General features: G+C 34.1%; 1 protein-coding gene across 4 annotated transcripts in view; it reads right to left on the bottom strand.

Moving 5' to 3' along the window:
• The window catches only part of LOC106175189 (hyccin 2), a 52,178-nt gene that overhangs the window by 16,378 nt on the left and 17,742 nt on the right, over nt 1-18,058 (bottom strand). For 3 of the 4 annotated variants that reach the window (XM_013557060.2, XM_013557061.2, XM_013557062.2), the window contains 6 exons: nt 12,638-12,682; nt 5,464-5,544; nt 4,929-5,047; nt 1,708-1,803; nt 1,060-1,209; nt 389-476 (listed from right to left, as the gene is read on the bottom strand). In XM_013557060.2, coding sequence (XP_013412514.2) covers nt 389-476; nt 1,060-1,209; nt 1,708-1,803; nt 4,929-5,047; nt 5,464-5,544; nt 12,638-12,682 — 579 coding nt within the window. The remainder of the gene's footprint in view (nt 1-388; nt 477-1,059; nt 1,210-1,707; nt 1,804-4,928; nt 5,048-5,463; nt 5,545-12,637; nt 12,683-18,058) is intronic. The other variant, XM_087004508.1, reaches the window with a different exon arrangement.

Raw genomic sequence — 18,058 nt, forward strand, 5'->3', positions numbered from 1 at the left:
CATTGTGTTTTTTGTTGCCCATTACTTTTTTCAAAAAAATGTAGGAAATGATGCAGAAATGCACTAAGGCCTTCTCATTACATCCTAAAGGAGGAAAGGAAAAGGCAAATGTTTTATGTAACATGATCACTAAAAAAATTAAAACATGCACATAAAATGTAGGTATATATTCAAAAAAGAACAATAAAGTATGTCACTTTACCTTTATTAATCAGAATACAAAATAAAATTTAAAGCACTACTTTTTTCTTTGTGTTTCAACAATTTCTTTGAAAAGCAATGATTTTTGCATATCTTTTTTTTTTTTTTTTTAGACAACAAAATCACATACACACCAGGAATGAAATACTACATTAACCGGAATTTCTATTTCTAAACATCAACTTACCATCATAACATCAGAGAAGAGCTCGTATGCTGCTCTATTATGTATTGCATCCAGAGCAGCAGCCCCTAGCTGAGGCTGAGTGGTAAACCTGGAGAAGATGTATTGTGTTCAACTTCTCTAACGCAATACACTTTATCAAATCTCATCTCAAGCAGTTAGGTATAAATGCCTTTGACAAAGATTTTCAAAGCAACATAAAATGATATCCAATTACATATTTTGGATATATTATAGAAAAGTTTGACTTGAAGGTAAGTCAATTTATTGTTTTGTTTTTCTACTTCTAATTAAGAAAGTATTTTACTCTCTGACAGTAAAAGAGTCTAATAGTTAAGTCTAAAATACTTGATTGCATCTTATATAATAAATAATACTGAAAGAAAGTTTCATTTTGTACACATCCAGAGAAAACCCTTGCTTGATGACTGTTTCCAGCAGATCCTCTGCTTAGTTAGTTACAATATGTGCAGAGGGTGCAGGAAGCAACAAAAACTGGTAGGTTTATTTACCATACCATCAGTTCCACCCCCATCTCAGATAACAACTCAGCACAGGAGCTGAGTGTAATAGTCATCATCATCATGATCAAGGACAGTTGGGTCAGGCTAGTGGTTATAAAAAATAAAAACAATTAATAAAATAACTAACTAATATCTCTTGCAAATACTTACATGACATAGTAGACAATATTGAGCAGTTCCACTAAGAACCCTGGAGTCACTTTAATCCTGGGGTCAGCTAGGATGTGGTCACTGTGCCCAGGACCAGTGCTGTGAGAGCTTGGCACTCTGTCCAGGTCACCAAAACCAGTTCTACATGCTCTAAAAAAACAAAACAATTATTTAATTTGAATCCACACTGAAAGAATATATAAATATAGCATAGATCCTGCCACTCCTGTTGTGAGTAACTAAAGCCAATATCTATCATTACCATAACAAGGGGTGGAAGCAGTTTCCAGATGAGAAGCCTACAAGAGGAAGAAGAACTATTGACTAGCTTCATCCGGTATTAATTACACAAGAATGCCTTACTTAAAATTTCCAGGTTTATTGCAAGACTAGGCAATATATACAGTTTGAAAAACAATATATTATGGTAGCAATAGTGTTGATAACATCCCAAGCACAGAAATAAACATACTTAATTTGATCAGTTTCACATATAGAAAGTAAACAACTTGAACATAAAGGAGGAGACAGAACAACACCATGTGCTTTCACATTTAATGAAGCCAATGACATTCAGAGATTCATTTCTTAGAACCCGTAGAATGCTGGAGACAAGTATCAGTTAGAACAGCATGATAAAGGTCTCACCTGGTTGCCAAGTAACAAGCTGTCATATGAGACCTTGGAGACAGGGCACAAATGACGTTGCTGTAGCATGACAGTACATAGGTCAAAACACTGTGTCTGCAACAAAGAAGACAAATACTGTAAGAAATCAGAACTTCCACGAATGTCTATACACATTTTTTTAAAAATAGAAAGGCAAGAAATACTGAGTGTGCTATTTTTTCCTCTGTTTATTTTATCATGATTATCATTATTTATTTTCATTTTTTATTAATCTATTTATTCCATTTTATTATTCATTATATTTTATTTTATCTCTACTATTTTAATTTTATATATATATATATATATATGTATATATATATATATATATATATATATATATATATATATATATATATATATATATATATATTTTTTTTTTTTTTTTTTTTTTTTTTTTTTTTTTTTTGCAAATCCTGCTATTAAGATGTAAGGCCTATTTTAAAAGAAACCCTGAGGCTCTTTATAACCAGTAAGATTGAAATCAAAACTGTTTCCTTCATGGTAATTTTGCAACAATTCTAAAATAGCCTATTGTTCCATTTCTATTAGTCATCATGTGAAAGGTGAAAGCAGGGAATATTAATTGTGTATACAAAAAGAACAAAAAAAGTCTTTCAGTCCATCAAATATGTATGTTTTGCATAAAATGTACACCTACAAAGAGCACGAGACTGCATTTAGCAAAAAATCCTACCAACAGCTTGATGGAAATGATGAAAATAACAATATGCACCACTAAGTTCCATCCTCAAATGTCTCCCATCATGGTAAAATGTAAAAAAAAAAACAAAAACACAATAATGGTCCTCCTTAAACCTATCTGAGGCAGACAGCCATTATTCTCTCACAAGATAAAAAGACCCTACCACTACTCCTACATATGTAACAGATAGGATCGAATTACCATCTAGTATTCACCATGTAATTCATCCTCTTAATGGATAAAATGCAATATGCCTAAGATTATTATAAAATGACAACACTTGTCCCAAACCTGTCATCTTTGCATTAAAACCTCTTCAAGAAATTTGTGTGGGAATCAACAGACTTTTGATTTGGCAGTGAATACATTTTCGTGAATCCACATCCATCTGAACCCTTATACTGGTGTGCGTGTGTGTGTGTGTGTGTGTGTGTGTGTGTGCCTGTGAATGATGGAAGTACTCATGTATATACGTATCTGCACATCCAAGATACTGGGTAACAGCAGTGGGTGACCATCTTTGAAAGTCTGTCAAAATATTCCTATGCATTGGATTACAATGGGGGTCATTCATGTGAAAGTGGATGGATTTGTCTTACAATAACAAACAATTTTATGTTTCCATACATTGCTGTGAATTTTAAACTTTTTAATTTTTAGCCAAAAATGACACTAAAGCAACACTTACATTTGGGACACAGACATACCAGTCTGTTTTGCAGCTGTATATTATGGAAAAGAAAGCTCTCAAAATAATATTATCATATTTTTTAGTCATCTCAGGGATCATTTACAGCACACACACTAGAGAAAAACAAAAATTGCTCTTCGTCTCAGATTTGATGGGTGACGAAAACGGGTTGTTGTGCATTACCATCATTTCCATTTTCAACTTCCGAATCAGTACAAAGTATGATCTCCCATACACGTGAACTATACAAATCATTCAATTTCGAGATTTAAATACCTGAAATACACTATGATTTTCATAAAACAACGATGTGTCAGGAAATCCTGTCATCTGAGCGTGTAATCACAGATGTTAGGACCTAATCCTGTGTCGTTTTTCTTCAGGCACACGAGACAGCGCAACCACATGTAGTTTCATTTCCCCATTCATATTTGGCCCAGGGACTTAGCCTAAATAGTGGAGATTTCACTTGATGATATAATGACCTGGTCACATGAATATTAAATGAGACTTATCCAGTTCCCATTTTTTGGCATGTAACTCACGAAAAAATGATTTCATGTCATCGCTGTTTAACCACAGATTCAGGATTGCAGCCTGCTTTCCCAACTCTGTGAAGTTAAGTGTACTCTTCCCTGATAATTTTTATGTGTTTAATGTAACATTTTTAAATTTTATTAATATAAAGCCAAAAGCCTAAGCGGAAAGCGTGTACCTGAGAGACAAGTTCATGTTGTCGCTTTTTCCCCGCCGATTCAGGATCATGGCTTGCTTTCTCAACTCTGTGAAGTTAAGTGTGCTCTTTCTTGATAATTTTTGTAAGTGTTTAATACTACATTTTCCAAACTTGATGAAAATAAAGCAAAATACAATGAATATTCTAAGCAGAAAGCCTGGTCACAAGATCGGCGCCATGTTAAATTTTTGATGCCCATGTCCCAATGATGTTACCCAGTGTCCTGGATGTGCAGATATATGTAGCTCAAATGCAATTTTCACTCTGATATTCCCAAAATTAATCAACAAAAAATCATGATTAAATCATGGTACTTGTCCTGATTACCATGCAATATATTATAAAATTATACATACTTTTTTAATATATTTTTATGTTATGTTTGAGTTCCATCACTCAAATACCTCCACAATTAGAAAGTGACCCATTCCACATTGAATTAAATAGTTTGTTTTTATAATCAAGTTTGCTGATAAGAACTGATCAAGACCCCCCCCCCCCCTCCATCAGCAAAAACACTTGTGATAGCAAATGTAATAAAGGGTCTTTTATATGAATAAGTGTGACTCAATTATTCTTATTTGGCTTTTATCACTTCCAGCACACCCAATCAAATCATCCCCACACAAGAATGAATTATTTACCTGTCATCAACAATATGGAAGTTGTTTTGCAAATATATCAATAAGCACTTTTGCTGCAATGTTTAGTGTTAATGTTAGCAGTTTATATATATATGGATGGATTATTGCAGACAACACACACAGACACACACCTCACACATTCCAGTTCACGTACAGCTATCATGCATGACCACAGAATAAAATCAAGAAGTTAGTTTTTTACACAAGCTTTGTTTCTTTTTGTACAGCAACCATAACCTATAGTATATACAATCAGAATAAAAAAGAAAAAAGTAAATCTAAAGTATGACACCCAGTTTTTCCTAACGTTAATGTTCAAATTAACGAGATACTCGACAGGTGCTGACAAGGTGATAACTCAAACTCAAGTAATTGCAATCAACTGACTTCATATTAGTAAATCTTGTCATCCTGTGTTCTCACCTGTTCTGGGAATTAATGTGTTCTACCTGTGGCATGGCACTGCTCGTCACCACCATTGGCTCTCCGTGCTCAGACTGCAAGGCAGCCTCCGTCAAGGTCAGGGCGGCCAAGCCAAAGGGCTGTTAAAGGAAAAATGTGGATTGACAGAAGCTTGGATTGAATGATTGAATGACGCTGGATGGATCATTGCAGACAACTGTTGCATTGTAAATGCCTTCGAAATAGCACCCAAAGACAATCTTGAGATCAAAGGACCAAATTTTTTTAAAAATGTAATTGATCTTGTAATTAGCTAGATAATTGTTCACACACACACACACACACACACACACACACACACACACACACACATTAACAACAGAATATGATTCTACTTAGTTGTTTTAAGAATACTTAATATTCTTGCAAATATATAAATTGCCAACCATATATCATTAGGTTTCACAAGCAGAGGTGCTAAGAAAACAGAACAGAATATTAGATTATAGACTTATTTTACAGTAAAAACATTTCTTCATTTTTTTCAATAACTTACCTCATGATAAATGGAAGCTTTGCACAGAGTGGGGAAGCTGAAAGTCTCAACTTTGGGTTTTCCATTGGGGGTGACAATTTCCTGGAAAGGTCAAAGTAAAAACCTCACATTGGTAGCAAAATAAAGAAAGTGAGAGAGAAGACACACTGAAGTAAACCAAAATGGTAAACAGTTGTGCATACATGTATGTAGATTTAAAAAAACCTACTGGTAGAAAACCCCACAAAGCATATCTTTTTCAGTTTTATTTAAAAATAAGCAATCAATGAAGCTGATATCTGTATGCCATTCTCCATGACAGAAGTTTAGAAAAACTGCAAAAACTCTTTGCATGGAAAGAACAGTATCTAGGGAGCACTAAAAGAGTACAGACATTTTCAAGGAAAAATGTAATATTACTGAACGGGAGAAAAGAAACAAAAAATATCTTTCAAATCAAAATAACAATTATAATTATAAAAAAAAATTTTAACTGTGATCCATGTACATCTTAGCGTCATGTACAGTAACAAAATGTACCATCTAGATTTATCAAATATAAAGGGATACTGGATTCAGTCAAAATCGTTATCACTTCTTTCCGCCTGAAATTCACCCCTGAATTTTCCTGAAATTTGTATTTTGTGAAGAACTTTTAAGGAAAAGTATCCACTACTAAATACACAAAAATATGCATCTGAAGATATAACCTCCTTCACGGGCAGTGGTGATAAAAAATCTTCAGGGTTTCCTTGAGTTTGGTAGGCTAGTAACAAAACATCAGTGGTACAACTGCTGATATAAGTTCAGGCACATATCAACAATTGAACACTGACGATCTGGTGCCAGCTTTCTTCATCTTCTTCATTTTTGTCTCCCCTTGTTACCATGCAAATGGAAGATGTGGTCAATCACCATGATATTTTACAAAACCAGCATCCATATAAAGTCAAAAGAATTTTCATAATTCCAAAAATCCTTTTCTTGCTACTATAATTGTTGCTCATTTTTGAAAACAAATGTGCTATCTAGCTCTTTGACACCTTTAGGAATTTTCTTTCCTGTACTACGCACTTCCTAACAAACAGACTGGAAAATTCAATACTTTACCAGAGCTATATGCCCTATACATAAAGTATGCAAGAAGGTCTTTAGATAATCTAATAAAAGAGTAGAAAATTCACAATGCAAAGAGAACAAAGCCAACAAGAATTCACACATAATCAGATTATCAGTGTGTACATACTGAAATAGAGAGAGTTTCTGTGTATGTACCCAATCACCTTATTACAGCAGGAAAAACTTTATCCTTGCGAAATGTCAGTTTCAACTATAAAAGTCAACTAAAAATATAAATCCGAGGTAGGAAATTACGATAAGCCTCTTAAACTTCCTGCTTTGAACAGGGAGAATAATGCCAATGCACATCCTAGTGAACTTCAATTTTTGTACAATGTTCCCCTTTTATTGGGCTGACAGCCATTTCAACTAGAAAAACACTCAGAAAGCAAAGAATTCTGCAAAGACAGGTCAGTTCTCATTATTATTAATTGATAAATTATTGAATCCACAAAATTCTAACTGATTCTAAGTTTACCCATTTCTTACTTAGCCTGAAATTTTTATCAAAATCTGCCCACAAACTTTTGAGTCCTGCTGTTATTTAACAAACCAGCAAAGACAAAAACATTAATTCTTTGGAAGAGTAGGTCACCAAAAGCTTAATTAGCTCAGACTATCTTTCACTAACACAATAAAAAAAATAACAAGGAAGTATATAAGCAGATGAAGCAAACTTAGTCTTTCACTTAGATAGACATTATTTTTAATCCTTCTCTTCCTGCTTCAAACGAAAACAAAATATTTTTCAAAAAGACATGAAAACCTTACAAAAAAAGATGTCACTGGCACAAACCCAAAGAGTAACAGGTTCTGGTACTCATGTATACAGTGTTCATTTTTCTGATTCAAAAGTTTTGTAAAGGTAAATGATGCAATTTTTTTAAAAACAGAATTTCCTAGCATAAAAATCTCTGCAGGTAAGATAAATCACTCATTTTCATAAAACATTTGGGGAGAAGAAAATGAATCCAATTTATCTCAAGCCATTACAATTTTGCAACATCTGCAGAGAAGCACAAATCCAGTCACTTCCTAACCCTAGATTGGCCAAGAGGAAAGAAAAAGGAAGAGATCCAAGCAGAATCCAGGTTACCTGCAGGTATAGCATGTAGCATCATTAGACAGTGCCGACTATGGCGCTGGTAATTGGTCTCTTTAGAAAGCCCCAGCATGCCAAGTCCACAGGTGTGCAAGCCGTCTGTCACGCCCTCTTGTAGTCACCCTTTTACTTGCTTCGGGGAGTAATTACCTTAACAAGCAAATATATCACTAACAGTGTACCTGATACATTAGTTGAAAAGCTCTGTGTCACTTGGATGGCTTTGTTATAAGAGACAGTCCATTACTTCTGTGAACCTTGTTCCAACTCCTGTCAATGCCACTGTTGACAAGATTAACAACATGTTTCAGATCGATATCATAGATGCTGCATAGGATATCCTTCTTTTTCATGCTTGTACATAATCTTTTTTTTTTAATTTTTTGCTTTTAACTTTTAGCTTTGTGTATATTTTCCAAACAACCTGGCAACAAGTCCATCTTTTCATTCAAAATGGTTGTCTTGCCAACTTATCAAGAAGCAACAACTTTGTTCGATGTAATGGATAAGCTCAATTAATACTTGACAGACATGCTAGTTTTGTATTAGATCATAGCATTCTTTAAAACAAAAAAATTGAAATTGAAGGTTGTGATGTCAGACATAATTGTCATTCCAGTCAAAACCTGAGCCTCAGGTGGAACTGGGTGCATTTAGTGGTGTTCAAAACCAAATTCATAACAAGAGAATTGGTGACACTCGTAACTTCTTGAAAAAATACAAAGATCATGCCGCCAGCAAAAACTAAAATTGTATGAATGTCCACAAGGAGAGAAGAATTATGCTGGTATTAGCTGTATGCTTCTCATTGCATGTGAGGAAGAGGAAAACAGGAAACAGAGTCGAAAACATCGCTCTCAGAATCTGTCATGACAGCATGCAATTTCTAGGACTGGAGTGTCACCGGAATCTTCTCAAACAGTGTGGGCTCAGATGGTGAAATGATAGTGTGCCACTCAGAATTAATTCCCTTCTCTGGTTTCATAAAATGACACTTGTACAGAAAAGAATTCATTGCCCAAAAATATTGAATGGAAACTACTTCTGTTAAGCCTAAAAGGCAGTCATCTTTCACTGCGGGTTATAAAGAAGAAAACTAAAAGGTAGTTTTGCTCTCATACATTGCCTTTAGTTATAGTACCCATTTTTTATGCAAAAAAAAAAAAAAAAAAAACTATTCACCTCATTTATATAAGAATAAAAAAGCACAGATATTTTGTATAAGCAGAAGTGAATTATCATCAAGGTATAAAGACAGATTAATGATACCATGGTGAAGAAAAAAAACTGAAGCACAAACAAGTCTTATAGTAATGGCAGAGGACTTGCCTTAAAAATTCAATATTTGGTGTGTGTGTGTGTGTGTGTGTGTGTGTGTGTGTGTGTTTGTGTGCGTGTGTATGTGATTTCTTGCTTTTCTTTATGATTTTGTCACCAAATACAACTTAGTGTAGACAACAATGTGACTTAGTAATTTCTAAGCGTGCAAAAGGCAATTGCATGCTGATGGACTAAATCCTCAAATTTCACAAATGTTCAACCTTGAAGGAAAATTAATTTTTCCCCACCACATTTTGCAGTGTAAGAAGAAGTGAAAAGAGACAATATGAGGATTCTTTCCATGCGGATCACATATCAATTATGTTACAATCCTGAGAACTTGGGGCTTAAAAAATCAATAACTATGCTGTATTAGTCGGCACAAATTGGAGATGGACACAACAAATTCAATTAGAGTCTAGCATCACGTCAAGTCAACTGAATCAATTGTGTTTGTTACTTTTGCTTCTGTACTAAGACTTCACAACATATTACAGGTGACAGCATTGCCCATGTATTACCTGTAGTTTAAGTCTTAAAGACCACACATACATCAAGATTCATTAGTTCTTAAATTGAAAAAAAAAAACAGATTATCACCATTTTTAAAGTTCTACAACTTAGGATTCTTCAATTTCTGAAGAAAAAGTCTGAATAGGCAGAAAACTTATTTAAGTTTATTATCTCTATTCAGATCTTGACCATCTAGAAATTAAAAGGTGCATGCACTAAAAAGGGGTGTGGTCTTGCTTACGTTTGTGTTACATGACATACTTTCATAATGCAAGTCTTGTTTCATCTTTTTCTTCCTTTTCTTACTTAAAAAATTCAAGATATTGGGGACTGAAGCAGAAGACAAGTTAAGCAAAGGTTACAAGATCAGCCATTCAAACACCCACAGTTCACAAGGGTTATTTTGGCTTTAATATACTTCATTTTCTCCATCCAGATAGACTTTTTCAATACCCTTAAGGCTTGGTTAAATTCTGTTTTAGCAACAGATTAACTACCTGCACCAGACAAATTGCAATTTTTGAACCAGTACAAGAAATATTGCAATTCTTGTACAGGGAAATTAGTTCATTCTTGAACATGGTGTTGTATGCCCCTGATATGTACAGGCTAATGGAAAGAAAACTATTTAAAACAAGAAAAATGCCAAAAATAACCTCTCATAAGAACAGGCTTTCAGATAAAAGAAACAAAGTTAACATTAATTTCCTTAGTGCATGCTGAAAAAAAGGTTCAGTGTCACCCATAGTTAGAAGTAGAGTGACCCTAAACAAAGGTATTACTTTTTTTCAGTCTAAATTATCTCAAGCAACAAGGCATTCCAAATGACTAAAGATCAAGACCAAAAATTGTCACATAAAAAAATGTGAACCTTAAAGACCGCAGTATAAATAATGAAATAAAAGACTCTCAGAGGAAAAAATGAAAACCAACTCACAAAGTCTTAGTCATTATTTGAATGTTATGGTAGGGAAGCCCATGCCAATGGAAAATAGCTCTTATCCCATTATCTGTAGTTCCATCCTCCAGGGGATATTGAAAACCAAGCAATATTTGTACTATGGCCTTTATACTGTAGAAAAAGCTATCTAGGACTACTTCAGAGACCTGACAGTGTGGAACTTGTTCTTCCTGGTTACTTCTAGGCAGCAGGTTCCCCCATTACCCATAAAAAAGACGTCAAGGGTGACAATACCAATCACTATATATATAATCCAAGACTTGACAACAGCTATTTTAGTACCATAAAAATATTCTCTCCTGTAAGAGTTCAGGTGAATTCGGATAATTTGACCATACACATATACTAGTATTATATATATAATTTGCTAAAATGGTCAAAACAAATGAAACAGGATAATGGTATCTCTACTCCCTTTTCCAAAAATTTGAATAAGGAACAACCTGATGGATCTTGAAAAGAGGTACAGTCGAGATTAACAGCACATTGAATAACAATACAATCAATGGCCTGCTACTGTGGTATTGAATATGCAGCCAAGTCTTCCTAAATCCCATCAATTTTGATACTCGCCAAAATCCTTGTGCAGCTTTTGTTAAAACCTATGACCCATACTTGACAAGGCAGAGCCCATATAAACCATGGCATGCTATATATAAAAAGCAACAAAACAGAAAGAGGGCTCTTCAATAACGACCACTGCCACCCAATTAATTAACAGTTCTGTACCACAGCTTAACACTATGTTTGATACATGCCAATTGCTAACACTCCAGGTCCCCCCTCCCCCCCCCCCTCCCCTGGCACCCCTCTATACATCTTTGTCTACCTGCTTGTCGTATTTGTGGGGGAAATGGTAAAAAGCAACAGGCACATGTCAGTCTCACTGGGGAGCTCCAGCTACTGACCATTAACCAATCAAGGTTTGTACACTGCTTAACTTGGGTGACATTCTAATATCTTACAATCTACTGCTTAGATTGGTTTAAATTTAGTGTTTCTGACTTAATGTTCTACTTAACATAACCTCTTGAAAAGTTTGGCCTTAATAGAGAAGGGCTTGTACACAGTTTCCTTCTTTTTGTTTTTGTCATATAAGGATATTTATCACTCAATGAGTAGAATCCAATCTATCTTCCATTTTCCCTGGGAGTAATCTGTTCTTATCCTTCTTCCTGTCATTAGGCTTCGTCTCCCTGCACACAGTTAGCCAGGAATATTGAGAATAAGTTGAAAAAATTGAAAGAGCAATGATATCATACATCAAAGACAAAGAGAAACCCAATCAAGACTGAACACGTCTTGTTGGATTATACTTCAGGAAGATGGCTAACCCTCTCTTGACAGCCCTTGCCATGAATCTTTTTAGGATAATCAACCTCGTAGTTCCATTAATATAATCTTTATTTTTTTTCTGAGATTCCATAAAATTTTCTATTTCTCATCATCAAGGCTAATGAAAATGTAAAAGGCTTTGGTTTATATCACCACCTCATATCAAATGAAAGTTGAAGACAATACAGTAAACATTTCACTCAAAAAACTAAAGAATTGTGTATTTGAGGTTCATTGCCAAAATATGTGGGATACATTTCAGAAAATATCATAAGACAACTAGAAAAAAAACATTTAAATGATAGACAGCCAATACATCTTTAGACTAAAAATAAAATTCAAATGTAGAAAATCTAGAAAATGAAGATGTACCATCATTTCCACAGCTCCAGCAATTATCTGGCAAAAAAACCATCATGTAAGTCTTTTACAATGTACACTTTTGCATTACTTATTTTCCAGCTAAAAAAATATGACAGTACATTCTGCTTGACAGTTTATTGAAAAAAAAAAGAAAATCTGTTAATATGTACCAACTACAAAACATGAATCTTTACAGTGAGGCTATGACTGGATGAATTTAATGACATCTGCATGGTGCCATGGTACTATGATGAAGTTCAAACAATCTTTAAAATATTCTGGTAGCCACATGGTACACAAGGATGATTCTCAAAGTATTCTATGAAGTATCATACACCAGTGACAACATATACAGGGGGTATAACACATAGGTGATCAGAACACAATCAACAATTCAATATTCATCTTAGCATCATCACAAATGCATGCATTCAAACAAGTTCAAAGAAAAAAAAAACACAATTCCATCACAAGGAACTTACCAAATTATAGATTCCTAGCAGGCATGCTTCTATACCACCAATTGCCTGAAAAGAAAAAACAAAGACATAAAAATGTGTCATAAAAACAAATTTGATTCAGAAAATTTGAGATGAAAATGTGCATTTTGCGATCAAAGTATTGACCATCTTGAGAAGATGACCAAATCAGAAGCAACTTCTCTTTTCCAAAATTCAATTTGGCAAGCACTAGTAGCGTCAAGTGTGTCTACCTGGCAGACAACAGGTCCACAGAAGCTGCCTCCCTCTTGCTTCCTATCTACCAGTCTACTGAATGAGTACAATTAATCTGCCGCACATACTTTGTCACCCACTGAGAGGTTTTGTACTGATGCAGCGCCTAAGTAGTAAGCTGGGAGAAAATCAATATTATTACCACAGCCAGGAACAGAGAGGCTACCATCCAATAGGTGTCCAAGGTACTGAAGAGGTGTGGCTTCTCGTCACAGCATCACAACAGCAACCATATTTGAAGAAGAATTGAGTAATACACAATGCAGCCTTCAAGATGCCTTACATTTTAAAATCATGTGTCATTCTTCGTTCATGATTTTTTTCCTTTTTGTTGTCATTCAGATTCATGTCTTATCTTGTTGAACCATCTGACAAATTGTGCCAACATCATTTATATTACTTCATGGACTCATTTGTCACTTAGTATATACTTTAATAGACTTATAAAACATTCATGGTCTGCCTACAACCAGAGACAATGTCTGTCTTTTTCCTAGTATTGTGGAAAAGCAAGTCCCCAGAATATTCTGTATGTCAAACACTTACTATTTGTCTACTTGTACATGTACTATTATAATGGTAATTTATTTCCAATTGAGAGAGTGACAATGACTTAGATATTATACACAAACCTTACGTACAAGGTTCGCTTTGGGGTAAAATATTTTTCAGGCAAATAGCTGATCCTTCTTGCTATATCAAAATTTTGAACTTTTATAATTATAAATTTTTCTGAAAACAGTAAGATAATTAACATTTTCCTTGGCCAAATTAGATGTTCAGCATTGGGTTACAATTTATAAGCTGTAGAGAGTTCATCTACATAGATTTTCAAAAAGTTTTGATTGTGCAGATTTTTAACATATCATTGTCAAGCAAAAACTATGATGTTTTATGTAATACAATGATTACAACTACTGGTTTTACCGTAAGAGGAATTCATATACAAACAAATAAATATCAATAAAATGCTGCACCCTTATTATCTGAAGAGGCTCTTTTTTTATCTTGTTAAGAAATATGGTATGACATGCTATGGTATGGTATGGTATGGCCCAAAATGGCATGACATTAATTGATGTGAAATTGAATGCCATGGAGTAAAATGGGAAGGAACCATAGAAGCATTCTTTATTACCTATGTCAATTTTCCATGGATTAATATCTGCTACATTTTTTCAACATAATCAAAGAATTCTTCAAATATAAAAAATATCTTTAAAGATGAAAAAGACACAACTACAATAATTCATACCACAAAGTGAACGTTATAAAAAAACTTAAAATGTACATGACAAACACAAAAAAGTAATCTGTTAAAAGATGAAAAAAAAGCAACCATCAGTCATATCACAAACCACATGCTTCTTACTTATTTTGTAAATCAAGCTCAGTTGAGGAGGATATAGTCTAGATAAGTAGCCAGATTAATATCCAGACAAATTACTTGTAACAATACAGACTTCAACACGCAGATGGTTACATACTTAAAAGAGTTTATAATCACTATTATGTCAGTGGTCATATAGTTTGGTTTTCATGGATTAGGTCAGAATTGAATAGAGGCAATTACCTGTGAAGTACAAATTTGATTTTCAACTACTTTATATCACAGGCACAAACTCTACTTGTGTCAAATGAAATGAAGAACATGACAGGAATAACCTTAATACAAACACGAGTTGAAACCTCATGCCATGAAACCACCAACTTAAAAGGACTCTTAATCACACAAAAACATACTGTGTGCTTTACCAAAATATTGTATAAGCACTTATTCTATTTCATTTTGTTTTATTCCATTTTATTTCATCTATTTTCCTTATTTATTTTTTATTCATTTATATATTTTTCCAATTTTTTTACTGTCTAAAGTTAAAAATATTTCAACTTATATAGTATGGTTTTATCAGAGTCATATACCAATATAATGGTATTTATTTCTCCAATAGAGAGTACCAATGGTATAGATATTGTATTAATAGAATAAATGCAAAGGCCAAGGATACAATCTAACTGAGGACACATCCAGCAAAAGTTTCTTTTTCTACGGACAAGTAAAAATCTTTCCATTAAAGAAAACATCAGAGGCAACTTATGAAATAACCAGGGGTTCCTGGGATATCATATATATTATTGAAATTCTTTTAGCAAATCATAGGCTCAAGAATGAAATACTCTAAACCATTGTTCATGCTATTCACATAGCAAAGTGAATATGATATTTGCCAAGAAATGTCAAAGAAAATTTTCCAGAGATATTTTCTGTCCTTTTATATCTAAGTCTTGAATATCAAGCAATTTTGTGGAGCCATAACACTGAAAGTGCTTAATGCTTTAACCTTGGGTATTACTTATTTTTGGGTGCACTGGAGTCAAGGAACCTTTTTCAACATAGCTAGACTGACATATGGGTTTCAGATAGCTTTTGACTAAACAACTCCCATATATAGGCCTTTTCAGAAATGAAAACACAACCATGGTGTCACATGACCTATGAAGCAGACAAGAGAAACTTGCAAACTTAGCTTGTGTTAGGGTGTATTCCCAGACATTTAGATCCATCTATCCCCGTGGGGAGTCTCACTAGATTACTGTCAGATAATCCGGCTTAAATGACCGTCCTGCCTACTACAAGCTGTAAGGGGGTAAATAACTTTAGTGCCCGCTCGGCTGACAGCTATTTAGCGCGAACCCCCAGGAAGTTAGGTCGATCTAGTTTGGATCGATCTAATCTCTGGGAATGGGGTCTTAGGCACTGCTATATGGACCATTGGAAAGGTATTCAATACCTGCATGGTGGATTCTCATATGCAAAATGGTCAGTGCAAGCTTTTCTTAAAGAATGACACTTATATTTTAATTATTTTTCAACAGCCAGAGGAATTTGAATGCAGCTTGTGCTATACATCCATATATGCTACCCTCTACCAGAGCAACAGATTGATTTTCCACAGATATTCATAGATATGTCTATAGATAAATAGACAGTCATTTTGGTCTGTTGACAACAAAGTGTTGGTGGAGTGTGTTTCCCAGTAATGCCTATAAACCACTTCAACTAGTTTTTTTATACGACTCGAATAAAGTTGACATGCCAAGTGATAAATTGAATTAATTACTCAATCAGACAACTCAATACACCGCACCTTCTTCAAACTTTTGGTCATATATTTGACCTACTTATATGACCTATTTATCATTCGTTTGATGCAGTATTATGCCAAGGCAAATTCCTGGAGATGTTAAAACAAATGTTAAAAATAAAAACTAATTAAAGTCGTAAAGGGTTGTGACACAACAAAATCAACAGTAATCAGCATTAATGCATCTAGATAATAATTTTATACACATGAGCAACTAGTACAGATTTGTGCTCTTTTTTTCCTGTAAACTTCTCCCTTTGTGGGTTTTTTTTCTTAAATCCCTGGTATACACTCGTACCATGCAGTTAATAATATCATATCTACCACAGTACCATATATTTTCTTTAAAATTGTTTACCAACATATGCAACCTTGGCCAGTAGATGGGTTTTATATATTGAACAACTTGTTAGATCCAGTGAGATGATGGAAGAGGAGATAAAGAACCTTATAGTTATATGACTTTGGTACATTGTAGCCTAACACTCCGAACACTACCCTAGTTAATTAATGAAATAGAAATCCCTTGATGACATTTTGTTTTTTCATCTTTGTGTGTGTCTCGCTCACTACAAAAACCCCCAGATTTCAGTTGCTGCTGCACGCATGCTGCCAGTCATATGTAAGGCCACTCTTCAACAAATGTGAAATCTTCCTCAGAAAGTTACAAAACACCTGTGCAAAAGCTGTCACATGCAATAACACATGACGGCATGATGAGCGTTGTATTCCTGCCACTTCTGTAGCTTGCCAAACAAAGTTTTTATCACTTTCATTCAAATAAAATCCCATGCATACAAATTCTAATATAAGTACATATGCTAAGTCCTTTAAATAAGTCCACTTTCCTTTTTCAATACTTCTACAGAATGGTTGACACATTTTTAATGACATTAAAGAAATAACTAGATCTAAATTTCATATTTTCCTATTGTCACTGACAACAGATCTTTCTGTCGTGTTTAAAAATCAATAAGTTAATGCCATCAGTCTAAAGACCTTTATCACTGAAGAATACCAACAATACTGTTAAAAAACACTTGTATTATAGGTGTGTGAATGTTCCTACACAAATCAAACTCTTTGATAACTTGATCCAAAAACGAAGACGTTTCTTGAGTAATACTTTATCCCGGTCGTTTGTTTACAAACAAGCTGTAACTTCTTCAAATTAAGATTGTGCTTTACTAGGCTTCTGGACTTAGTCAGTCAAATAATTGGACTAATAAAGCATGCAAACACAGTGACCAAAAGTAAACAGTGAAGTAAACTAATAAATGAACCAAGGAGGTTTCACTGCAGTGGAACAATAACAATGACATCACGCTTTTCTGCCTAACATTAGTTCAACAGGGTTACAGTAAAGCTTCATATTGTGGTGCAACAATGCCACAAAAACCTAGGTGTAAACATTCAATGGTGATTATAGGAAAGTAGCAATTAAGATAATTCAGCCCTAAAATATACAATTGTCTTGGACAAAGTCCTACAAATGTTCAGCTAAAGCACTAATAGTAGTACATATTTCATATTTGTGTTGGAGAGTATTTAAAATGTTATTATTCACAGTGATTTTGCTTTTTGGCATGCAAAAAAGATTTCCTTTGTACTATATCTGAAATTAAATCATTTAAGGATGACAAAGATGAAGATGACATATTTTCTGTCATGTATATCTTTCACAATAGACAGACATCCTAAAGTACAGGCTAATATTCACAAATTACTGAAGATGGATAACAAAACCTGATCTTCCGATTGACGAAGCACAAAAGCCATATTTCAACAGATGTCTTATTTTGTTGCACAATTCTTATCTTTCTTCAAAGTGTAGAGCCTTAATTAGAAAATAAAACTTCAAACAAAGAAAATTAGTAACTTTTGTAAATATTATCTGATCATGCTGATTTTTTAAAGGAAATTGCCTTTTTACCAACAAAAAATCTACTAGGCAAATTTGAAGTAAAATAAAAATATGGTTTGGCACTTGTGGGGCAAACATCACATGCAAATATATGCTGTA

Source organism: Lingula anatina, chromosome 2, assembly GCF_051362555.1.
Source record: "Lingula anatina isolate TDL-2025a chromosome 2, LinAna3.0, whole genome shotgun sequence".
In the NCBI taxonomy this organism is placed as follows: domain Eukaryota; kingdom Metazoa; phylum Brachiopoda; class Lingulata; order Lingulida; family Lingulidae; genus Lingula; species Lingula anatina.